The sequence below is a fragment of the Chelmon rostratus genome, chromosome 7, assembly GCF_017976325.1.
Source record: "Chelmon rostratus isolate fCheRos1 chromosome 7, fCheRos1.pri, whole genome shotgun sequence".
Lineage (NCBI taxonomy): Eukaryota > Metazoa > Chordata > Actinopteri > Chaetodontiformes > Chaetodontidae > Chelmon > Chelmon rostratus.
The window spans coordinates 22296629-22321959 of NC_055664.1; the positions used below are offsets into that span (position 1 = coordinate 22296629).

At 40.2% G+C, this 25331-nt stretch overlaps 6 protein-coding genes across 6 annotated transcripts; 4 read left to right on the top strand and 2 right to left on the bottom strand.

Annotated features, from left to right (window-relative positions):
• Positions 1-233: 233 nt before the first annotated feature.
• On the bottom strand, positions 234-1669 carry LOC121608791 (post-GPI attachment to proteins factor 2-like). Its single transcript, XM_041940159.1, has 5 exons — positions 1502-1669; positions 1170-1419; positions 782-888; positions 584-692; positions 234-481 (listed from the first exon to the last, which is right to left on the bottom strand). Exons 1-5 carry the CDS (start codon positions 1667-1669, stop codon positions 351-353), a joined length of 765 nt encoding a protein of 254 aa, XP_041796093.1. The 3' UTR covers positions 234-350.
• A 972-nt stretch (positions 1670-2641) lies between these two features.
• Positions 2642-5979, top strand: chrna10a (cholinergic receptor, nicotinic, alpha 10a). Its single transcript, XM_041941232.1, has 5 exons — positions 2642-2702; positions 3685-3830; positions 3980-4134; positions 4577-5109; positions 5203-5979. Exons 1-5 carry the CDS (start codon positions 2642-2644, stop codon positions 5889-5891), a joined length of 1584 nt encoding a protein of 527 aa, XP_041797166.1. The 3' UTR covers positions 5892-5979.
• A 2528-nt stretch (positions 5980-8507) lies between these two features.
• On the bottom strand, positions 8508-9443 carry LOC121609106 (olfactory receptor 52N4-like). Its single transcript, XM_041940654.1, has one exon. It carries the CDS (start codon positions 9441-9443, stop codon positions 8508-8510), a length of 936 nt encoding a protein of 311 aa, XP_041796588.1.
• Positions 9444-12626: 3183 nt separating this feature from the next.
• On the top strand, positions 12627-13565 carry LOC121609302 (olfactory receptor 52B2-like). The gene has a single exon (XM_041940890.1). It carries the CDS (start codon positions 12627-12629, stop codon positions 13563-13565), a length of 939 nt encoding a protein of 312 aa, XP_041796824.1.
• A 1902-nt stretch (positions 13566-15467) lies between these two features.
• Positions 15468-16409, top strand: LOC121609303 (putative gustatory receptor clone PTE03). Its single transcript, XM_041940891.1, has one exon. It carries the CDS (start codon positions 15468-15470, stop codon positions 16407-16409), a length of 942 nt encoding a protein of 313 aa, XP_041796825.1.
• A 2916-nt stretch (positions 16410-19325) lies between these two features.
• Positions 19326-20264, top strand: LOC121609304 (olfactory receptor 52B2-like). The gene has a single exon (XM_041940892.1). It carries the CDS (start codon positions 19326-19328, stop codon positions 20262-20264), a length of 939 nt encoding a protein of 312 aa, XP_041796826.1.
• The last annotated feature ends 5067 nt before the right edge of the window (positions 20265-25331 follow it).

The following is a 25331-nucleotide window of genomic DNA, read 5'->3' on the forward strand; positions in this document are numbered from 1 at the left end:
ACTAGAACAGCTGTCACTTTACTTTGGCACACATACAGTCCGACCACACATTTTTCTCTGCATTGTACAAAAGTTGAAATTTCACATTTCATAAAATCCAGTATGTAGGCGAAGGCATGCATGAATGAGGCAAAGAATGCACTTACAGCTCACCGAATAGACTACACAGTAGCACATGTGCATAGTTTTTGTTCAGACCTGTCTGACATCTAAACTCTCTATAGCACTCGTCATTATGGAAATATATGGAAAAGGCCTTCATCCCACTCTTCCTCTTGAGCAGGACCAAGGCCGTTCTGATCAGGTGGTTGAGTGGTTGTGCATTTAGCACTTAGTCCTGGAGTTTCTAGTCAGAAGTCTTTATCTTCAGACGATGAAATGACCATGACCTCCCGGCTCTTGAAGTCCCACACTGCTGTGAGATGGAAGGCCATGTTGGAGAAGACCACTAGATACTCAAACAGGGCAAAAAGTGTATAACCTGCAAAAAGAAGGAACAGGGGGGATAACATAAGCATATGTTAAGCACAGTTAACGGCACTTTCAGATTAAACCCGAAAGTACAAACTGATTTAATACTTACTCCCTGATTCACAGTACATGTTGTGTTTCCAATAAAAGAACCCAGCAAAAGCACAGAAGGAAACATTGAGAAGTAAGAAACGCACTTTCCAATGGTGAGACTTGGCATCCTAAAGGAGGAAAAAATAGTAAAACTGAATGAGACTAAAATTCTGCAAATGACACAAGGTATTTCAGTCTGCAGTGTGTGGTGTCTCACGTCAGGACTTAATGAATACTTCTTAATAGTCTTCCATAAACGGCAGGTGATCAGCATGTAGATAAGGGAGCTGATAATGAAGAGGACAAAACCTTCCTTATGTACAACTGGAGAGCAAAAAACATACAAAGAGCGAGGGAATTTTGGTCAGTAAAGGACAATAATGTTTAACTGTCAAATGAAAGCTAAACTTTGAATCAATGCATCAACCTGCCTGTTGCAGTGATGTAACTCTGCATCATGCTTCAAACAAATCAGAATATAAAACTTTGCTGTTCCTTTCAGAGTAGAAATAAGGCTTTAGTTTCTATTTTCATAAACCAAACGCATGCCCTCATCTCCACTTAAAAGCACAATCAAATCTCCAATAAAAGCATGAATTACTCACAGTATGTTTCACTGGATGATACATATGTGAGGAGCAAGAGGCCGAGGTTCTCAGAAATAGAAAAGGCCAAGTTCAAGCAGCTGAGTGGACTCTCAGGGAACCTCGAGGCGAAACGCATCTTGTAAAATCTGAAGTAGGTAAACGCCACCAGGAACCTCGGTGCTGAGTGCAGCCCAATGCAGAACCGCCATATGTGGCACTCAGGACTCAGGCTTATTGAGGCACTGATAGATGGCAGGTAATTAGGAACCTGAAAACATGCAGTAATTACTTAGCATAGCTTCAAAAATGCATGCGGCATCCCAAGACAAAAACAGAAATAAGGACATTACCTGGCAATGTGTACCAGTAGAGTCCTCAAAATGAAAAACAGAGGATATGAAGACACAAGTGATGAGTCCAAACAGCGGGAGGCACACAGTACCCAGAACACAGGTGGTGAATGACACCCTGATGACCAGGGGCCTCTCGTGCCCCAAGATATTTGAGCCTTGTAGCATCTTGGACTGAAACAGTGAAAACGCCTGATTGAAGAACATTTACTGTAATGTAATGCCCACAGGAGTTTCTCTAAGCCAACATAATAAATGAATGAAATATGGAGAATGTTAGTGATTTGGGGACAGTCTGATAAATATGCATGCATTAACTGGACACCTGAAGTCTGAGAAACGAGATCAACCTACCTCCACTAGGTGTGGGTATTGTTTACCATTTGCTGCCACAAACTACACGTACTTGGCCTGTCAATACACATGCTATTACAATAGCGTTCATCATCAGGCTGCAGGATGGACTGCAATATCCCAGATACCAAAGAGCTGGGGATCATCCAGCCACGTTTTATTCCTGCGACAGTTTTCAGCCGAATGCACCCAGAAGATGACAAGAGGACCGCGGCTGCAGCACCCTCCCTGCGCCGGGAGGAAAACAGAACATGACTGTCATCAGCACCCGGAAGAGAAAGTGAGCGGAGGAGAGCGCTGAGGTGGCCACGTCTGGGCGGAGCCGCCCATCAAAAATAATGTCCAGATCACAGCACTCATGGTAATTCATGCCAAAAATGTGTCTCTTCATTATAAGAAAGAGCCACAATGTAAAACCAGAAAGCGCAAATAAGGGTTTATTGCTTGATTGAGGGTGGAGGTGGGAGCTCTACGTGGTGCTGGAGCAGAACAAAGGATCCACTTTTATTTTTATTCTTATTTTTTCATGATTAACCCAGTGCTGCTGCGCGTCTCTGCAGGGATGGCCTGTGTGTGCGGGGTTAACGTGGCTGCTGCCCCGCCTCTCCTCCCTCTCTGCACTTGATGGTGCAGCGCACAAACGCAGAACCGCTGCATCCGCCATCAGACTGGTTTTCTTTTCTTTTCCTGTCTGTTTTTTTTTTTTTTTTTGTGGGGGGGGATGAAACTCGTTGCGCACAGAGCAGCTCAGATGGTCTTTGGGTCGAGATAATTCGTGTCATCAAGATGCAACGATGGAGAATCCAAACTTTCTCTCTCTTGCTTTTGTGTGTCAGTATTCTACCAAGTAAGTTTCCATTTATTTTTAATTCACCTCATGTGATTTCAAATGTTGATTTAATATGAGCTATTTTGTCTTGCCTTCAGTCAACTGCAGTTTAAACACCTTTAACACTTTGCCAGCAAAGATGATGCTGATGAAGAAACTTTGCATAAGATATTGCCCATGGGCTGTATTTCATTTTATTATTGTTTTAATACCCATTTCTTCTCAGATTCCCATTCCTCTTCCAGGCAAGCTGTCAACCAGAATCTGCAAACTTGGAGCCAGTTGTTGAGGGATTTGCTAGCATCATAATCCCCCAGGCCTTCTTTGTATCACCGGCTTTATTGAACCAGTGTTTCAGGGTTAACATCTGGCTAACCCAGATCCATTGTTGACACTGGAAACAAGCCCCAGTTATAATATAAATTGCAGTGTTTCCATTTTTAAAGCCATTCATACCTGTCCTCTCATGTCTCCTGGTAACTTTGAGTTATGAAAATAGAGATGGTAGGAATAATTTCCGTATAAAACACGACAAATTACATCATAAATGCTCTTCTGTTGAATAATTCATTACAGGGATGTTCGATCCCTCTGTTCCCGGCTCATTTTAATACTGTTTGTCCGTGGATTAAGCATTCAGGGAACACGTGCTGAAACTGCACATACACAGGCTGAACAGGGAAAAGTCTCAGCTGTACATTATACTGGTACATTATGGCAGATTTGCCTGATCTCTTTCCAGAGCCTCATAGAAGATAAATCTATCCCGACATCCCCTCTCTGCTCTTTCACCATCTGTCATCTGTCATGCCTCTAATCCTTTTCTTCCCACCTCAGCATCCACAGCACTGTATTTACTCTGACTGGCCAGAAAATTGAAATACTCAATTTGTCCTGACTAAAAATTCAAGAAAAAAATGACAAGAAAAAGGCTGTAATGTGGTATAACACACTGAAAAATAACATATATGACTGTGCATTGTTTCTGTCCCTGTCTTAGCTTGTTGGTGTGCTCATGGGAATTACGCCCAGAAGCTCCTGAATGACTTATTCACCAACTACACTAGTGCGCTGAGGCCCGTGGAGGACACAGACAACATACTGAATGTGACCCTGCAGGTTACCCTCTCACAAATTATTGACATGGTAAAACGACACAGAATGAAAAGAACGTGTGCAGATCCCCACACACCTGCATCGGATCAGTGATGACATCTTCATATTCGATCATATTTCTCTTTCACCTGCTATACGTCTCCTGCTGTTGCCAATTACTTTCTATAATTTTTTCACAGGATGAGCGAAACCAAATTTTGACTGCATATTTATGGATACGGCAAGTGTGGGTTGATGCATACCTCAAATGGAATAAAGATGATTACGATGGACTCGATACCATCCGCATACCTAGTAGTTATGTATGGAGACCTGATATAGTCCTATATAACAAGTAGGTCGGAATGGTATTGGGTTAATCATTCAATTATTATGGCTCCTTCTGGTCAGTATAAAAGGCACAAGCTGAATATTCCTTGAAGTCATTATTTACAGGAGTGTCCAGGCCTTTGTCTGCTTTTTATACACCAGCAGTATAACTATTGATAACCTGATGACAGCTCATATGTACTAACCAGCTAGCACATGTAAATGCAAACAAATGCATTCCTGGAAAGATATAAAATGCAGACACAACACTGAGAAATGAGCACAACTCTCCAAACTGGGTTGACTCTTCCCTCAGTTGGTGCACTTGTGCCTTTGCATCCTGATCAAATTTCTTTCTCAAATCATTCTGCATCCACTCTCTGCTCTTCAAGGTATCCAAAACATCCATTTGCAAACACAGCTCTGCTCTAATTTCTTTCTCCAGACCAGTTTTCTTTGCCTTTCAGTGCTGATGACCATTTCACTGGCCCCATGGACACCAATGTGGTGATCCGACATGACGGACAGATAATGTGGGATTCCCCAGCTATCACCAAGAGCTCCTGCAAGGTGGATGTGTCTTTCTTCCCCTTCGACGCTCAGCAGTGCAGGTTCACGTACGGCTCCTGGACCTACAACGGCAACCAGCTGGACATCCTGAACGCCATGGAGAGTGCTGACCTGGCTGACTTGGTGGAAAATGTGGAGTGGGAGGTGCTGGGGATGCCAGCTAAGAAGAACATTATTCTGTACGGCTGCTGCGCTGACCCTTACCCTGACGTGACCTACACACTGAAGCTGAAGAGAAGAGCATCCTTTTATGTCTTCAACTTGCTCATACCATGTGTGATGATCTCTTTCCTGGCCCCGCTGGGCTTCTACCTGCCTGCTGACTCTGGAGAGAAGGTGTCTTTGGGTGTCACCGTGATGCTGGCGCTCACGGTCTTTCAGCTGTTGGTTGCAGAGATCATGCCACCCTCTGAGAATGTGCCACTTATTGGTAGGGGCAATAAAATGGGGTCAGATCCCAATATGTGTCACGACTGTGTGGTCCAACTCTATGTTGACTTTCCTTTCTTTGATTCTTCCACAGGAAAGTATTACATTGCGACAATGACCATGATAACTGCCTCCACCGCCCTGACCATCTTCATCATGAACATACACCACTGTGGCCCGGATGCCAAGCCTGTTCCCAAGTGGGCCAAGAAAGTCATTCTGCAGTACTTGGCCCGAATGTGTTTTGTTTATGAAGTCGGGGAGAACTGCATGTCACCGCAGCCGGAGAAACAGGAGCCTCCACCTGTAAAGAACACTAACTGCACTATGAATGGTCAGGCAGAACCGTGCAGAGAGGACTGCGTCTTCAGAGAGAGAGGACAGGAGACAGTGGCCACAGAGGAGAGGGAAGACGTGGATCAGATGATGAGTCCGTTAGGCTCGATGGGGAAGAACCCTACCAACTACTACAGTGCTTGGAAGAACGGCATGTTCATGAGCATGGACTGTGGAGACTCGGCGGGTCAGAGGAGATGCAGAAAGGGAGGCGTGAGCGACGGCGAGAGAAAAGACAGAGAGGTTTCCTGCAGCACCCCAAGCAACGAGCGGCAGCTGCTGCGCAACATTGAGTACATCGCCAACTGTTACAGAGATCAGAGGGCCACACAGAAAAGGACTGGAGAGTGGAAGAAAGTAGCCAAAGTGCTAGACCGCTTCTTCATGTGGATGTTTTTCATCATGGTGTTCTTTATGAGCCTTCTCATCATGGGCAAAGTCATCTAACTGCAGAACTGAGAAGCTGCTTTTAGTGACACTGATAATTGGTGTATATAACAGAGAGATTAACACAGGTTAGTACGGGATTCATTAAAGGTGCAATAAGTATGAACTGACCACCTGTCGAATTTATACTCCAATCAAATAGGGGGCAGCATGTCACGAGAGAAACCGCTAACTGCTGCTTCACTAACAAAGACCACAGTGATAAGATACAGATTTATAAGGGTTTAATGTGTATTATGGATGGAGGAGAGCAAAGATGATGAAGGAGCATGTATTAGGATGTGGGGGGATGGAAGTGGGATGAAGGGATGAGGGTTGAGGGGTTGGGGAAGAAGGCTGAGGGATGAATGGTTAAAGGGAGAAATCCAGGTCATGGATGGAGTGCGATGATGGACCGGTGACAGCTGCTGGCATGCAGACGGGAGGGTTGAAACTCAGGGTGGGGGGAGCCCTCTCTCCAGATGGATTTTTGTTTCAAGCCCCCAGTGGTTCCCATACTCAAACAAGAGACAAGAGAGAGAAAAGAAAAAGTTGGTTTAGGGGAGGGATGCGAAGACTGAGTCAAAGCGAATGAATGAGATGAGCGTAAATACTTTTATGTGTAATGGGATGTAGTCGAGTCATGGTCTTTGTTCCCAAAGCGGCTGTTAGTTAGTTAGCTGTGCAGCAGAGCGATGATGATTAGTAAATAGTTGATGGGCTGCATCAGATTCATGTAGCAGCAACAGCTGACTCTGGCCAGCCTGGGAACTCAGAGCACCGGATGAGGACAGGAACCACCAGAACCACCAGGAGGAGGAGGTTTCCACCCAGCGAGGAATGCTGGTTGATAGAAATGAGCACCAGAACTTTGATGAGTAGCCTCTCAGTGAACACAGCTGGGCCAGCGCCGAACACAGGAAGCCAGTTTAATGACAGCAGCTCACCATCGCAGGTCATCAATCGATCACCTGTTTAGGTAGGTGGGCCAGGGCTAGCTGCTTAGCATGCAACTTCTGTAAATATCTCTGCAACGCAATACATAGATGTCTTTGACATGATGTTACAACTGTTTTATCTTCAAGTTCTCATGATCTTTTTTTTTTAAGTTTTAAACTAAATTCTTACTTATCGCACCTTTAAGTATTACGATCTACACATCTTAAAGGACATTTAGATTGCGTTTTTTCCAAACCTGTTGCAAATGGTTTATTCTGGAAGCCATGTCATCACCCACCTTACTGCAGTCCTGTATGCGTAGAATTAGATCTTTGACAAACTTCTTGTTTATAGGTTTTGTTGTTGACAACTTGCATTCCCCAATGTTCATCCCAATGCTGTGTGAAAGCACTGCTCAGCCAAGAAATAGCTACTCTGTTGGCAAATCAATACATTTTTCTACTAATGGTATTTCCACAATTTCTGCTTTTTAAATAAATGGAATGTTGATCAGTTTCTGCAATGTTTATTTCATTGTTTCTTAAATAATCAGTCAGGGGTTCACAAAAACAGTATAAAGAAGGGACAAATAAATATGATGTCAAACATTATTTATTTATCTGTTACAGATATTCTGCTCAGAAGCAGAGTAAAAGTACACAGCCCTGAAACCACGTCATTATTTAGATGTACAGAACTAAAGGACAGCGATGAAATAAACAAGACACAAGAAAGATTATTTCTGCTCTGATGGTGCCCTGAGGAACACTGAGGGGTTTAGATACTGTCGTTCCAGCAGAAAAACTGAAAATGTGGCTTTATTTAAATATATTTGTACCATCATGACATCAATCTAGAGGGAGACTCCTAACTTTACAGATGAGTCAGTGTGTTAAGAAAGACAACCATGCAGGAGAAAACAACATCTCAGTGCAACTTGCACGGATTATCTGTTAAATCCCCCGGATCCCCACCATTTGCTCGGCTCTTGATGTGTATTATCCCTGGTATTTATTTTGCAAAACGGGCCATGACTCTTTAATCTGAAGCCAAAGGGAAAAGGAATGCTTCATCAGACATAATTAAAGTATGATGCAGCTTAATCAGACCACAAGACCTGTTGAGACCACTGGTTGAGCCTGCATCAAGCGATCATCCAAGTTCCTACAGCCTACAGACCGATTACATCCTTTGTACAGAAAGGGCAGTATTTCTGGGAATATTGAGTAACTTTCTCCTTATTAAGAAATATATTAAGTCTAATATTGTAAAATTCTAGAACACACTATTTTGTATTTGAAGAGCTAATAGCTAGCAATGAAAAGAGTAAAATTAAGTTAAAAAAAAGTGAATGTCAGTAATAAGCTGTTAACAATCAATACATGAAATATTACCATAATACAACTCAGTGAAAACAAATACATAAATATACTCCATTTGTATGCAAACTATTACAACCTTGTGATTATAATCATGGATTTTCATGAACTTTGCAATAATCAGAATTAGTAACAAAGCACAAAAAAGGTCCTTCATGTTATTCTAGCATTAAGACACAAGGTGTTGGTAGAGAGCTTGTATTGGGGTCTAACACACAGCGGTCAGGGACACTCGTTATTGTCAACAAGGGACAGTCACCTACAGTTTGTGTCTTTATGTTCTGGCCTTAAGCAAAGTATGAAGAGAAGATAGAAAGCATTAGGTTGGAGTCACTTTTCTTTGCAGTATTTGGATAATTTTAGCCCGTAATGACCTTGTTTGCATGCCATAAATGACTGGATTTAAATTAGCAGGGACCACATGAAATAAAATATAAGCGATCTTCCTTAAATCGGGGTAATCTGGGAAACGGTGCAGTATGATTGTTAAAAACCCGGACCAGAGCATGATGAGATAAAGAACGAGGTGGCTCGTACACGTCTGCATAGCTCTGTTATTCAACTCTTTGTTTTTCTTGAGCCAGCAGATGAGAGCTATCCGGAAATACGTGACAGCGATGCCTCCGATTGAGCAGCTGAACAGTAGCACAGTGAAAAACAGCCCATAGATGTTGTTGATGGACACGTCGTCGCAGGAGAGCTTGAACAGTGATGCGTTGTCACAATAAGCATTTTGTATCACTGATCTACAACGGGACAACCTCAGTGTGAGACCTATCAGGACAGACACGAGCAGGAATGACAACCCCCATGCAGACGCTGACAGCCCAATCACAGTTTTGGTGGTCATTATCGAGCTGTACCTTAAGGGGTGACATATCGCCACGTATCTATCAATCGCCATAATGATGAGAATCATGTGTGAAGCTGACCCAAACGTGTGGCTGCAGAAGGCCTGGATGGCACACTGGCTGTAGGTGATAAAGCGCTCCGTGGAAATGATGTGAGCCATCAGCTGTGGCACCAAGACGGTGTTACCTATTAGATCATTCACGGACAGGTTGCAAAACAGAATGTACATCGGCTGGTGCAAACTCTTCTCAGTGATGATAAGAACAAGAACTCCGATGTTGGAAAAGAGCAGGGCAGAGTAAACGAGCAGCAGTAGGAAAAACAGAGGATACATGAACTCAGGAGGTATGTCAAAGCCTTGGATGTGTAGGATATTACTCGAAACTGTCATGTTGCGCTCCATTCTGTTTAATTTGGCGAAAAACCTGGAAGAGAAAAAAGTTTGAGAGGCTTTAATTGAATTGGAAAAAATACTGTAAGTACAGTAACAAAAAATGTATATAGGAAACATGTGGGGTAGCTCATTTTGTAATTTTTATGGACATTTCATTCACTTTTTATCCAAAAAGACATGAAGTGAAAATGATCTAAAATGTGAATAATTAAAAAGTCACAATAAATAATGAGAACAAAAGAAAAACAGTTAACAGGTCAGTTAGAAATCAGAACTGCCTTGCATGTCAAGACAATACTTACTGTTTGGGCTGTTCATTTCAGTTTCCCTGCACTTTACTCATTGAGCACAAGCGTGTTCATCATAAACATAAAGGTGCAGAGTACTTGCTCTGAAGTGGGAATCCCGACTCTGCAGCCAGATCTCGATCTCTTTTATCTTCAGCATGAGGGACATTTGACACTGATTCACTGCCCTCCCCATTAGAGGTCCAGTGTTTTATTTAACAAGGGTTGATCCCCACACGTATTGGCATGAAAATCTCTAGTTTGATATTTGGTTTAGCTTAGTGAGACACAAGTGAAGGTTCAAAAAGCTGGAGAGGTCAGAGGTCAGATGCCCCACTTCTGTGACTAAAGTCAGCCTCTCTTCCTGTTTTGCTTTTGATGCCTCTCACCAGTCAAATATCTGTATATCAATTAATAATGTCAGCTAGTTAAAAGCCAAGTTTGTCAGTCTTAATTCAAGCCAGTGTGCAGCACAGTTGCTGTAATTCTTGATGATCGAAGGGTCCCATCAGGCATTTTCAAAATACATACAGGTAATAATAAAAATAAATACAGGCAGCACAAAGCTGCAAGTATGAAATGACCCTGCAGGAGCTGGAACAGTTGCATTGTGAGTCATGATAGATATTACAGATGTCAATATAGTCTACAGAAGATACAGAAATGTATATTTTTGAGTGAATAAAAACTACTGTCTGGGTGTGTAAATACTGCATGGTGCGACTTTATGACCACAAAGTGCTCCAGTCACACACTGCGCCCCGAAGGCCCTCTCTCGGATAACAAATGCCTAACAATGTAAACTGCACAACAACTAAATAACAATCATAAACCCTAAACCCCATACACTGAAACCTGCAGAGTATCCAGCTGACCGGTCACCACTCTCTAACTGGATTAAGATGTAAAAACAAACATACGGGACAAGCTATCATTTAAGATTCACCTGAACTGAATGTGTTTGGGTTGCAAAGAACCAGACACCAAAGGAGCCTGTAAACCCTCCAAAGAAAGGCCCCGGATAGCAGATTTACACCATACACTTATTATTATACTTGAGGTGAAAGACCACAGAAAGTAGTCAGAGGGTCAAATCAATTATCAGAGCTACTCCAGGGTCCATCACGTCCATTTCTCTGGGGTGAGATAATCAGCCTGTCCTAATGTCCTTGCAGGCCTTTTGTCCTTGTTCCCGAAGGCCTGATGTGACCACTTCAGTGCTCTGTTTCAATCAGTATTTTTCTTCTGGGACGCATGAAAAAAGGACAATGGATTCTAATCTGTTATACGTTGTTGATTAATTAAGCCATTTGACAAATCTTTAAATCTTTGTATTTTATAAGACATTGCAGATGAATACGAGACAAAAAGCCCTGCTGTATGTTGTGGCATTTTATCAACTGTGAACTTAATGTGTGAGAATATTTTACATAATAACACTATTAATCATTAAAGATAAGGGATCAAATGTTTACGAGGTGTAATGTCACATGATACGGTCTCCCTTGGGTGCTATTAAACAGCGTTCTTCATTAGCAAAAAACAAGGAATCTCATTATGAGCTGGAGGTTTACTAATTGTCCAGGGATTAATTACAATGTGAGACAGTTAATAACACATCACGTAATTACATCTCAAAGGGGCTCATTAATAAATGTGTTTTGACGTTGCAACTAGCTGATGTAACTCTGTCAATCTGAAGTGTGTCCTGTAACATAATATTATTGATGAGGAGCCCTTGAATGATGATAAGATCATGTTGAGTATTGCTGCTGTTGTGTGATATCGAAACTCTTTTCAAAGTAATGGAAACTAAACAAGACTTCAAATGGAGCAAGACAGGAGCTCCAGGCCTTTGCAGCAGCTCTGCAGGCCTGAATGTGGCTTTGATATTAATATTGATCCACTACTATCATCCACTAGTAAAACAGTAGCTGACTCTGGTGTGAGATTTATAAAAATCACACTCTGAAGCAGACACACTGTAGATCTGACAGGTTAAAGCTAGCGCAGAATTGTGCAAATATATAAACCCGTTTTTATTGATTTGGCCACAGCGAAGAGGCCACGATACATTCACGAAATCAATAATGTTTAAATCTAAGGTCATGTGATTGAAAACAGCCAGTCGTGATGTCAAATAAAGGACAAATATTATGAGGGCCTCTAATAGGCCACGCGTTTGGTACCATAGTGTCTTTAGAGTCTAAGATTAAGCCCAACAATTCTTTCTTTCCCACAAACATCATCAAAATGTGTTATAAACTGCATATCGCTACAGAAAGTTGTTACTCTTTTTCATCTAGGTTAAAGACATTGTTTCCTGAATAAATGCAACCATTTATCTAGTCTTTCTAACAGGTTGAGTGCAGCTGATCAATCAGCTACGACTACCTAACCCTAACCCTTTAGTCTGTTCTTCATGCTGCAGTCAATGGCAATCATCTCGTCTTATTGAATCAATGTGATGGGGATCAATGCAGTAATTTAAGGGCAACTCTGCAGTAAAGCCTTTAACACCACTACTGCCTTGCTGCAACAATCCATAACTTCAGTTCATGCTGCTGCAGGACCCTGACTTCACTGGGTTTGAGTAATTTGACGGCACACTTCTAGTCATTTATTTGACATTTATTGATAATAAAATCACTTTAATACCTGCTGGGCTCTATCAGTTTGTTCTTTCTTTTCAGAACTTTATACTTCAAGACACAGACATAATTGCGTCTTTGACAATCCCAGAGGCAACAGGTGACGTAGCCGAGTTATGGTTAAGGAACGATAAATAAAGCAAGGTGGTCTCGACGCTTCATTAGCTGTCTAACTTGCGACCGCTTTAGACATTCACTCAACTTCCAACGATGACACTTCATCACTGTTTGTCTTCTGACTAACATAAGTGACGATGGAAAACGAATCGTTTGGGTTCAGCTACGAGTTAACCTTGGACACATTTGTCGTTCCTCCTGGAGGAAAGTATCCCATATTTTTTCTTGGTCTTACGATTTATTTTTTTGGTATTTTTTGCAACCTGACCCTGTTGACTTTGATCATTCTGAGAAGGAACCTTCACAAACCAATGTATTTTATCCTGTTTAGTCTTCCCCTCAATGACCTGATAGGCATAACAGCAATGCTACCAAAAGTCCTTTCAGACATTGTTACAGAGACAAACAAGGTTTATTATCCTCTGTGTGTCTTTCAGGCATTCTTGCTCCACATGTACGGTGGTGGAATCTTGTTTATTCTTGCAGCAATGTCTTTTGATCGTTACGCTGCCATCTGCATGCCGCTACGCTACAGCTCTATTATGACCCCCAGGGTTGTTATCTGCATCATCTCTCTGGTTTGGGGTCTTGACTTTGTCTTGATTGTGTCATTGTTCTCTTTGCAGACAAGGCTTCCCAGGTGCAGGTCTGTTATTATGAACGTGTTCTGTGATAACCCAACTCTGCTGAAGCTCACGTGTGGAAACACGGCAGTCAACAATATCATAGGGTTGTTTAACACGGCCGTCATGCAAGCCGTGAGTGTGTCTGTTCAGGCGTTCTCCTACGTGAAGATCCTGATCACGTGTGTGGTTTCGAGGAGGTCCGAAGCGAAGACGAAGGCTGTCAACACGTGTGTTTCGCAGTTGGTTATATTGATCATATTTGAGATTGTGGGAACTTTCACAATTCTGTCTCATAGGTTCAAAAATGTCTCGGCTGACTTGCAAAAGATAATGGGCATGCTGATATTTATTGTTCCTCCGCTTCTGAATCCAATTGTGTATGGACTGTATACAAGTGAAATACGAAACACACTCCTGAGAGTCCTGAAAAAGAGCAGAGTTTCTGTCTAAATCTTTACTGAAGGCAGTTAACAGCATTGAATTTTGTGCATTTTTGAACCACAACACTGTGCTGTCTCAGGAACACTCTGATAAGAAAGAAACATTGTGGAAGCACAATCAGCTGTGCAGGAAAACAAGCTAAAATCACTCTCACTGTGGAAACCGTGAATGTTCATGGAAATTGTCTTTTGTTTGTTTTCTGGTGTGGGGCACGTTTTATTTTACAGGATTTGACGTGCATTGACTGATGTTTTTGTCAGCACAGTTTTTACTCAATGCAACTTGCTGTAAACTGAACACATTTTGTAAAAGGAGGGAAGAGATTTAGCCGAGTCAGAGTCAAGTTTCTACGGGTGTTGGAGTCTCAGGGTTGGTGATGTTAAGATGAAACTGGGTGCATCTGTGTGCAAAAAGCATCATTCTTATTTCTTCTCTCATGTTTCTTTGTGTTGCTTAAGTAGAATGATGTATAATATTAGTCTCATACTGCACACAGTCTGCACTAGGCACTGCACATGAGTACATTGCATGTAAAGTCTTTGGTAAATGTGTCTCTCTGATATTTAGCTGTTCTTTACTTGTTCTTGTTCTCTTCACGCTTGGTTGTATGGTTAAATATTGTGTAAAAGTGAACATTGAAGTATTCACCGTATGCACGGTAGCTACCTGGTGTCTACAGTGCAAACAACTACACACCCATGAATCACACTGCAGTTATTGTTTGTACAGAAGGTGCAGATGTTTGCTGTGTGGTGCATTAATAAAAACAATATATTGTGAAACACATTTCATGTCATTCATTTCATGAAAACAAAGAAATAAAAGGGAAAGAAAGCACAATCAACAACAACATGTCAGATGAAAACTGGATACATCATTTAAAATACATATGAAGAAGCTGAGGGAAAAATACAGAAACAGAAATGAATAGAAAAAGAGGTGCAGTGCATTTCTGCCTGTGAACACCACCGCCTTCTGCATCTAAAGAGCTCAAGAATTGATTTTATTCACAAGTTTTAAATCTCCTTTTTGTAATGTTTCGAATTAAACATATGTCAAAAACAGGATTAGCAAATTATCACATTCTGTTTTATTTGTGTTTGTAGTTTTTTGGCGTGTTTGTATGGGAACAATCGAATAAAGCAAAGCTTCATCCTGCGAAAATAACAAGCAGCTACTGAGCGCTTACTGGGAAACTCACAATTAGTTCCTTAATAACAATCCAGAAAAAAATCTATATTGATTTCCCACATTTAGTAAAATAATAGATTGTTTAGCAATAAATTGGGATAAATTGGGAATGCACCAGCTGGAAACGTTTCTCTTTTCCAGGTTTGCTCCTGAAAACAGAAATGTAGTTCAGGTGGTGGCCTCTCAGCTCCATCACCAGACAGATTAGCCAGAACAGAAAACATGCCTGAATGTACCTGATCACACAGAGTGGGTTAAGGCTAATGCTAAAACACAGAATATCTTATTTCTGAGTGTTTTGCTCAGTGGTCATGCAGCTAAAAGAGTAAAGCGACTGGCAGAGATGCAGTAGGCTGTTTAAACATCATATTCTCTCTCTGACATCCTAAACTGAAACTGCATTACATCATAAATATTTTCCATACTGTGCGTCACAAAAAAAAAAAAAAAAACTTATGCGTTGTACTCTTGGGGAATATCACTGGTTATCCTCGTTGTTAAATGCCAGTAAGAGGGTTTTACATTTCGAGTTGTAACACCTCTCAGCTGCAGGTGAGACCAGGATCACGTAGTGCCAGAGGTAAGATATCAGAGGCACAGCTGCATTATTCCAGCGATTTCATTCATCTGAGATTGTTTGTGTGATTCTTTAATGCTTTTCTCTTTGTTTCAACAGAAGAAGCAACAGTAACATTATCAATATTACAGTGCTGCACAATTATGTCCACGAATGCATCTTCTTTAGCCTCACTAACACTGGAAACACTGGAATTATCTAACGCATATGTCTACCCGGCTTTTTTGTTCGGGACTTTAACGTATCTGTTTATCATGTTTTGCAACCTGTTGGTTTTAACCTCCATTGCTTGGAGTAAAAAGCTGCACAAGCCCATGTTTATCCTGCTGTTGAACTTGCCCATTAGTGACATGGTGGGTGCTACAGCTTTCTTCCCTCAGCTTGTTCACAGCATTGTGACGCAGAATAGACTCATCTCCTATCCTGCATGTATTATTCAGGCTTTTCTGATTCATGTTTATGGTGCAGGAAACTTGCTGATCTTGAGTGCCATGGCTTATGACAGATATGTCGCCATATGTTGTCCTTTGAGGTATAATGCCATCATGACTCCGCATAACTTAGTTAAAATTATTATCTTAATATGGTTCATAAATTTCTCAACCATGGTCACACTGATTTCGCTGCTTGCACGATTTAAAATCTGCAGGACAAATTTAGTCGATTTGTACTGTAATAATCCGTCACTGTTGAAACTGATGTGTGAGGACACCAGACTGAACAACTACTATGGATTATTTACTATAGTCATACTCCAAGGAGGACCACTGTCAATAATAATATACACATACGTGCAGATTTTACGTACATGTATTATGACTAATGAGTCTGATGCCCGGCGAAAAGCCATTCAGACATGTGGGTCACATGTAGTCGTTTTCCTAATCCTGCAAGTCAATGCTTTTATTACACTTATTGCTCATCGTATTGAGGATGTGTCGCCTTTTCTCAGAAGAGCTCTCGGTGTGTCGATTTTAGTTTTCCCCCCTTTTTTGGACCCGATTATATACGGACTGAAAACCAAAGAACTCAAGCAAAGTATACAAATTTTCCTAAAAAGAAATGTAGCTTCATCAGAGCTGTGACCAGTTTTCAGTTTGGGCTTTTCCATGAATTATTTCAGATTTCTTAGGGAAAGTAAATGAACGACAACTTCCAAATCCAGCAGAACTTAATCATTTGAGCACGATTCCATCTTTTGTGAGTTTTTAAATGCTCGCATTTATGTTTAAGTATACTTATGAGCATATACTTCTGCAGATTTCTACTGTAAGTCATTTTTAATAAATGATGAGGAGTATGATGAGAGGAACTAATGTGCAAGAGTGTGGAAACCGTCACAATAACGACAGAATTGAAAGATATGAACAAAATCGTTGTTATAAATAAAAGAAAGTTACTTTATGATCGGGTCTACAGAAATTTCATATTTATTACTTGGAAAACATGAGCTGTTGATGTGGGCATTTCCTTTATGTCGGAAATGATGTGGAAATTAGAAAATATATGTTTATTCTCCTTTACAATGAAATAACAGCAATATAAATAAAATGTGTGAAATGCCTGTAATTTCCCAAGAAATTGAATAAATTTAATGGCAAATATGGAAAACGTGTGATGTGATGTGATTTGACATTTGTGCACTATAAGAGGAATGAACAGAGAAAAAGAAAAGTCTATTATTCTAGTAACTGAGAAACTCATTTAAATAATGAATTCTCTAATGTCTTGGCAAACCAAAGCTTTTTTGTCCACAGCACATACTTCAAGTGTGGTTGTGTGGTGAAGCAATGGATGGATGGAATGTGAATTTAGTCCAAATAAAAGGACATATACAAACGCAGGCCTTCTCAGGTACCTCTCAGCACTCGGCCTCTCTGTAGCTGTGCACCAGGCTTCTCAGATAGGTGAAGCCCTTTCCAGGTGCAAACATTTCCTGTAAAAAGAGTGTGAAAAATGGTCCCACTCAGCCAGCTCACCACCTGTTCCAGCTGCTAACAAAACAGAAAACATTTGAGTTCTGGTGTGTGCTGTTTGGTGGATTTTTACCTTTTTGTCTTTGATTAAAAGCTCTTTCTCTTTGTGACCTGCTCTCAGGCCACAAGGGAATGGCTGCGCTCTGATACGAGGCGAAAGGCAACCTGTTTTCCTTTTGGTAAACCCTGTACACAACCTCACCTGCGCCGTCCAGGACCCCACTCACTCACTGCACAACTTTCTCACCAACTTCCAAATGTTGTCCTGTTCCTCTCCTGTCTGGCCCCTGCTCTCAGGAGCTGACCTTGAGGAAACTCATGGCTCGAGCCTGGAGGGGGGAGTCTGACCTCCCTGCTTACCACAAGGAGAGCCAGCGAGCAGGGCATGCGACCCGAAGAACCATACTGCTGCTCCGTAAGCATGAGTATTGTGTCCAATCACTATGGCTGTCACTATGTGCGGTTCTTGCCCTCAGGAAGGGGAGAAAGCTGAAGAGAACTAATGTGTATGTCAACGAACACATGGTGAAGAAAAATGTTGACACTGCCAGACAGTCCTGAGAAAACATAACACGTCCAATCAACGTGGACAACAAACTGCAAGGTGTTCGTAACACTGACTAACTCACCAGAGGAGGAAGATAAAATAAGATAAAGCTTTATTTATCCCCAGCCGGAGAAATTTGGGCATTACAGCAGCCTGTGATAGCAGTTGGAAAGAAAAATAGCAACAGAGATAGAAAAAAATCAAAAAACAAAATACAAAATAAAAAGTTGACCATACATATGTGCATATAATACAAGCAAAATGATTTTTTTTGACTAAGAAAGAGAAATATGTAGAAAAAAATTTATTTGCATGCCGCAATAACTGTGGTAAAAAATGTACTCTGCCTTCAGATTAATAATGGTAATAAATAGTGTTAATACTATTGCACAGAAGAATAAAATATACAAAAACAGTAAAAAAAATTATCTCAGTCTCTGTTCGGTTGACATTTTTTTTCCCCTTACTGCTTACCTGCTGCCTGTAACAGCCAAATTTCCCCAGCTGGGGATTAATAAATCTTATTGTCTTATCTTATCTTATCTTATCTTATCTTGTCTTCTGTCTTATTGATACAGCACTAGTTTGATTTGTGTTTTTTTTAGTTGTTGTTGTGTTAGTGAGGACACCAGGAAGACTAGCCAACACTCTGTTAAAGCTAATAAATTAAATATTGATAAAGATTAAAGAATAAAGAATCGCCTGGTGTGTGAAGTGTGTCGACCACGAGCCATCAGCATGGCAGCAGCCTCTCTGCTTCAGGCTTGGCCACATAGTGAAGCCCTCTCTCATTAGAAAACAATCATACTTTATATTTCTAATATAAATTAATCGCCTCTGTGTCAAATCAATCATTTGTTTATGCTGAAGTGAGGGTGGTGTTAGGGTGAATAATACTTGTCATCCTCTTCCAAAGCCCCTCCAGAGCCAGTGTTTAAGTCGCTGCCACAACAATCTAAAGATAAACTTTGTGGTAAACTGGAGGACTCCAGGGAGCTGCGTGCTGTGCAGAAATCACTCCTATAAAGCTACTAATCCATCTAAACATCTTACCAGTGGGTCATCGCCAGTATTGCGAGTGCCGATGATCCACGACATGCATCTAAGTGCAATATTTCTTCATCTTATTTTCTACATTTCCTGGAGTTTTGGCGCACGACTGTAAATCCAGACGACTCAAACTTGCTGTTTATGTTTAGTGATGTGTCATGTTTAACTGAAATGTACGTGGACTCAACGTGAAGTGGGATGGACGCACTCAGGCTTTAATTTGGTAAGCTCTGTCCTTGATAGTGAGAATTTACAGTTAATTATAACTCAGATATGACTTTTCACTCTTTATATTCTTTGGTTTTCTCTTATTATCATATCCTCTAATGTCTGGCTAAATTGATTTTGTGCATGAAATAGTTATGCTAATTAACAATGAAATTAATGATGTTTTTTTTTTTATTCTTTAGGGTGGAAGAGGATAAAAAATGGACACTCTGTACAACATATCGTCTGTTTTGGTGGTACATCGTTTCAGTCTATCCCCTGAGACTGCCTTTCCTGCATTTCTTTTTGCAACTCTGAGCTACATGATCATACTTTTCAGCAACCTTTTTCTGATCCTCACCATCGTACTGAACAAATCTCTGCATCAGCCCATGTATCTAATACTGCTGAACCTTCCCCTCAACGACCTCATAGGCTCCTCAGCTCTCTTACCACAGGTCATGACACAAATACTGACAAACAGCACCACGATGCCACACTCGGCATGCGTTGCCCAAGCCTTCTTTATCCACATCTATGCAGCAGGGACAGTGTTCATTCTCAGTGCTATGGCGTATGATAGGTACAATGCCATATGTTGTCCTTTGAAATACAATGCAGTTATGACAAATGCTCACGTTATGAGAATAATCACAGTTGTGTGGATGGGCACTCTGGTTTTAACGGGTGTGCTTTTTATCCTGCTGTTGCGTTTACCCCGCTGTCGATCTGAGCTGACACACCCCTACTGCGACAATCCAAGTTTGCTGGCTCTGGTCTGTGCCGACACGACCGTCAACAACATTTACGGGCTTTTCACAGTCGCTCTGACACAAGTCATAGCTAACGGGATGATCTTGTACACATATCTCCAGATCCTCATCACATGCTTCAGGTCCAAACGATCAGACACAAAATCCAAAGCTCTGCAGACGTGTGCCACACATCTAGCTGTTTTTCTCCTGTTGGAGTGTCTGGGTCTTTTCACCATCATATCATACAGAATTAAGAACATTTCGCCACATTTGAGGAGATTCATGGGGATGTCCACGTTAATCTTCCCTCCGACGTTTAACCCAATCATCTACGGACTGAAAACAAAAGAAATTCGAGAGAAAATGCAGCACTTTTTAAGGAATAAAATCCTTCCACCTTTATGAGCCGTCAGTGCCTTTATGCAGCCGGCTTTGTTGTGGCATGATTTTCATCACGTGTTTTATTTGTCTTGCTATCTTGTATGTAAATACATTCTTCTCTCCCTTTATTACACGTGTGAGACTTTAGTGCTAGATGTGTCGAAGAGAAAATCATTAATTGTTGTACAAGATATAATAAATAATCACAACCAAATTTGGAGCACATGACTCATGATTGCTTTATAATTTTGCTTAATTATACTACTATACATGAGGATCATTTGTAGATGTTCATACTGTTTTCCTGTGCAGCAGTTTTCACATTTTTCCAAATAAATCACCAGTATTTGTCAGCTATGTGCTTTGGGTCTTGTATTTAGAGCTCTGTCATCTACCATTGCTTCAGTATATGTGCATTAATTGTGGGGTTTTAACAGGTAAACCTGTGAGCCCGGTGTCTCATCAAAGTTTGCTTAATGTATGAATGGTCTGACTACCTGTAATGTAATATTCTCTCTGACTGCCATGCAGGGCATTAATATATAAAGCTGGTGAAATAGAGAGGCAAATAAAATGAAGAGGAATTGAGAATGAGAACAACCTTTGTGCAAAACAGAAGACATTCAGACACAGTGCACAACCGAAGAAGGAGAGTAATACTGATTTGTATGAAAAATATAAAAGCTAAGCATCATCATCAAAGTCAAACTGATTACAAACATGTACAGCAGAGGGCGCCATTGGCACACAGTAAACTCATTCATACAGACGCCACATGAACGTTTGTGTTTGTGTGATTTGCTGCCCTCTTGTGTGTGTTTTTCCTGATGTAGTCAGACAGGCCAGTCCTGAACCACGTGAGGAGAGTAAGGTGCCAGAGGCTAGTAATGTCTTCAAAGCACACTTTTAAAAAGACCAGCTACATCATCCACACATGTAAAGAAGCCTGATGACTAGTATATGCTGAGTGTGCATAATAGTATGCTTGTGTTGTGTTTCCACTGATGTTGAGAGTAAAGTTAAAACAGAAGAAATATACACAAAAATTGTAAAAAAATTATAAACAGAGTCGTTTATAGTCGTGGTTTTAAACTGACCTATAGGTACAACTGTGCTATATATTAATGTTGCATGGCCAACAATAATGTTATTTTCTGTTAAATTAACACTTGCAGGCTGCTGTATGCAAAAACAAAAACATACTTGAAGTATAAATGTGTACTTACTGTAAATAGATTGAAAGCATACTTTTGATAAATATATTGCAGTAAAATATGTTTTTGTATTATTAAAGTTCAATATTAAAGTGCACTTTTAGTGCTGTCAAATACTTTTCTAGAGTATTTTCAGGAAGTGTGTTAAAACACTATTAGCATTATAGTGCACTTAAGATAAATGTGTACAGATCAAAAGCAGATTAATTTTATGCTGTCATGACAGACTCAAAAGTATATTCTTACTTGCTAATCTGTATATATCTATTTGCCATTCAGTGTGTCACATACAGATACACTTAAGCATGCCCATACATTTTCAAGTACACTAAAGTGTGTATCGAAAATTCTCAAGAACTATGTACAAATACACTCGTGTCCCAGTGTAGATGTATTTGCAATCTATTAATGTCAGATTTTATGTCCACTCAAAGCACAACTCACATAACTTATATATAATTGTATTTCAGTTGTAGTTTAAACTGAAGAATATAACATAAATACTATATTTGCAGTATATTAAGTTTATATAAAATAGTCACATTTTATCACAGTCAAGTACACTTCATGCAGCTTCAACTAGACTTTTGTACAACTGTTGTAAATTCATATTTAAGTAGTAGAAAATTTGTTGTTCCAATTTAGCACACTTTAAATACAATATTTAATAGTCTGGATGCAAGTCCACTTTAGTATGCTCAGTATACTAATATTAGTATACTGTACTGTATTTTTTCACTAGGTATTATAATATTAATGTTATCTAATAAGTGTAAATAATCTAATTTATATTACAGCTTGACTGTTGGGCAGTCTTCTTGTACTTGGTTTTATTACCCTCAGTCATATTTCTTTTCACCCACAAACTGTATCTACTGACTCATTTTGAATTTGTTTGTTTACTTCGATGCTCTGAACTAAACTGTGACCACTATTACTAAAGCAAACAACAACTACACTGCAAACTTCCACATCGTATCTATTTATTCATTGTTTCCTTAACTTAATTAAAAGTGACAGAAATGTCACCATTTGATGCACTGCACCAGGCCTTAGCTTCAAGATAACTCACATCTGTGGTATTTATCAGTATCAGTATTTGGAAGACAACATGTGCTTCACTGCTGCTTGTACATGTTTGTATAGTATTGCAGGTTTCTGCACCGGGCTGGATGGAGGGTAATCAGAAGAGCACATGATTCATGACAGAGCAGGGTGGTGCCGATGCCACTGCAAGAAAGGGAGATACTGAAAGTCAACAATAGGCTTTATATTAATTGTAGAAGTGAACTGAAATGGTGCTGCATACGTTGATTTTGTGTTCAGTGTTCATAATCTTTGAAAGAGTTTTTATGTGTCCAAAGAGAGTAGCACAGCCAGCCGCTCCCTGTCAAAGAAGCAAATGATTTTAAATATGTTTTATGTTTTATATAGCACATTAAAATATTTAAGATCAAGCACTGTCAAGTAAAAGAAATCCTCAAAATCGGCAATTTAACACCTGAGCAACATCTAATCTTTTGTTGTTAAATCATTCTAATGTCGCGACCCTGACAAAAATATGCTTTGTCTCCACACTGTGGTGAGATTTGATATTGCACACCTCGAATTCTTATAACCAGAGTTACTGCCAACCTACAGTACGATAACACTTCATCGTCTCCTTTATGCTCTTGTTGGCACAATGTTGATGTTTATTTATGCGGAAGAGGCAAATAATGTCATCTGGCAATTTATCAATGAATGTGCCCAACAAGCTAAGACACTTTGCCGGGGCTGTACACTGATGCGCTGCATTCAATCAACCATCTATTTGTCATGAATTCACAATTTTAGCAAAACAAAATATTTGTTCCTAAAACTCAGCTCTATTTTGTCAGATTTGGCCACACTAAGATATGAATTTTACTAATTTTACCACCACAGCTTATGCTGACTCTACTGAAAGATGCACCAGAGGGTATACACACCCGTGTACCAATGTGAGCAGTATTGTAGCTTGTGTGGTGGAAAATATGATTTAAAGCATGAACGCTGACAAATTAAATGATCAGACAGGCATGGTTTTGACTGCAGACACGATTGCTACAAGGCTGTAAAAGTTAACACACCCATGCATAGTGTGTGCAGGGTGTACCACACAACACATGACTGAGCACAGGGCGGCTAATAATGTATCATTACATCGAGACGTTTGTTTGAAGAAGCTCTGCACATTATAACACTTTTATGTTTTTATGTCTTGTTTGTATTGTTTCTTATTCTCTTGCTGTTTCATGCGCTCTGTGTTATTTTGCAGCCGGATAAGCAGCTGAAGACAGTTCCTTAGAAATAAATCTAAAAAGAAGTTTACTTGTTTTCCAATTCACAAACCAATCCAGAGTCACTTCAGTAATGTTTACCAGCATGTGATTAGTTGGCGGCGAGCATGTCGTCACCCGTCGGAGCATCTCGTCCCCCACTGTGCGAGCCGCAGCAATTCACTTTGTCGTGGTTACGACGCTTGGTTACTGTTTCTTTCTTTAACTTTGCTCATTAGGTTAATGACTTCTTTGTTTACGCAGTGTTGATCGGAAAGACGTGTCACACTCAGCCCTACGGATGATTCCTCCTCGGCCCTCGGCTCTGGTAATGAACCTCAAAGGGTTTGCTGTCACGATGCAGTAAACAGACACTGTTTTGTTTTTGAGACATTTCCAACAGTGACAGACAAGTGCTCTTCAGAAAGTGGAAAAAGAAAATGTGTATATATTAAAAATGTGTTAAATAAATAAGCTAAACGACTGTAACTACAGTACTTTTACTGCCTTTCCTTGCATGCATTTTAATAACATCTCAGTTGTAATCACAGCTGGACAGTATGATGTGAGATGATGCAGTTTTTCTACAGTTCATTGTTATTTGTTTATAATTGAAGGAAAACTTAATTTAAAGGGACTTAAAAATATTCATAAATATGTTTTCATTAGTGTATAATCACCTACGTACATCTACAGAGGGAGCAGGTCCTCCCCCACAGAGTCCGCCATGTTGCACCGCCATGTTTCTCCTCCATCTGGTCCAGAGTGGACAAACCAAACACTGGCTCTAAAGAGGGACTTTGGTGCTTTTCACAAGTCCTACATGCTTGCAAAGAAAGAGATGAAACAAGGGGTGTTCAGCTGCAGTCTGCAACCTCACCACTAGATGTCCCTAAATCTCACACACTGGACCTTCAATATTGTGGTAGCTATAGTCTTTTATATATTTCTGGCTGTACTTGGCTGCTGTTTATGGCAACATCGAACTGAGGAAAGCCTTTTCTTAAAATCTCAAAATCGAAACAGAAGGTTGGTCCAGGGTAGCTAATAAAATATGATTGATAAATCACTTACTGATAAAATTTGCCTTACATAGGATACCTTATTTTCTTTCTTCTTTTGTGTACACCCTTATTGTTCTTATTTGCACCTCCTTTTGCTGTAACTATTTAATTATCCTATTTTTTTCCTATGTTTTTAAAGGAAAGAAGGAAAACATCAGCAGGTGATTCCAGATTTTTGACCAGAAGTGTATATCATGTACTGCATTAGCTAAAACAGGCATAACTCATCATTTATTATTACCAACCTGAGTATTTATTCTATAGTTCAAAATATTATGATGTATTGCTATTGTGATATAAATCACAGATATACTGTGACAAAGATTTCATCAACTTGACTGAAATGAAGCTCAGTTAGTTCATTTTGTGTTGTGGACTTGACCATCATGAGGCTCTGAGTAACCAGAGGTGCTGCCACCAAGCATTCAGTGTTTATTTTCAACATTATTTATGACATAATGACATTCGCAGCGGGTTGATTTTGACCAGTGGATTATGTGCAAGTCTTTATGA

What these genes read in the sequence shown, in the direction of transcription:
- LOC121609106 (XM_041940654.1), bottom strand. Translation starts at nt 9,443, where the DNA reads ATGGAGCGCAACATGACAGTTTCGAGTAATATCCTACACATCCAAGGC.
- chrna10a (XM_041941232.1), top strand. Translation starts at nt 2,642, where the DNA reads ATGCAACGATGGAGAATCCAAACTTTCTCTCTCTTGCTTTTGTGTGTC. An exon ending in TCTCACAAATTATTGACATG is followed by an intron (nt 3,831 to 3,979) that starts GTAAAACGACAC and finishes ATTTTTTCACAG; the next exon opens with GATGAGCGAAACCAAATTTT. An exon ending in GATATAGTCCTATATAACAA is followed by an intron (nt 4,135 to 4,576) that starts GTAGGTCGGAAT and finishes TTTGCCTTTCAG; the next exon opens with TGCTGATGACCATTTCACTG.
- LOC121609303 (XM_041940891.1), top strand. Translation starts at nt 15,468, where the DNA reads ATGTCCACGAATGCATCTTCTTTAGCCTCACTAACACTGGAAACACTG.
- LOC121608791 (XM_041940159.1), bottom strand. Translation starts at nt 1,669, where the DNA reads ATGCTACAAGGCTCAAATATCTTGGGGCACGAGAGGCCCCTGGTCATC. An exon ending in CTACTGGTACACATTGCCAG is followed by an intron (nt 1,420 to 1,501) that starts GTAATGTCCTTA and finishes GCATGTTTTCAG; the next exon opens with GTTCCTAATTACCTGCCATC. An exon ending in ATCATCCAGTGAAACATACT is followed by an intron (nt 889 to 1,169) that starts GTGAGTAATTCA and finishes TTTGCTCTCCAG; the next exon opens with TTGTACATAAGGAAGGTTTT.
- LOC121609302 (XM_041940890.1), top strand. Translation starts at nt 12,627, where the DNA reads ATGGAAAACGAATCGTTTGGGTTCAGCTACGAGTTAACCTTGGACACA.
- LOC121609304 (XM_041940892.1), top strand. Translation starts at nt 19,326, where the DNA reads ATGGACACTCTGTACAACATATCGTCTGTTTTGGTGGTACATCGTTTC.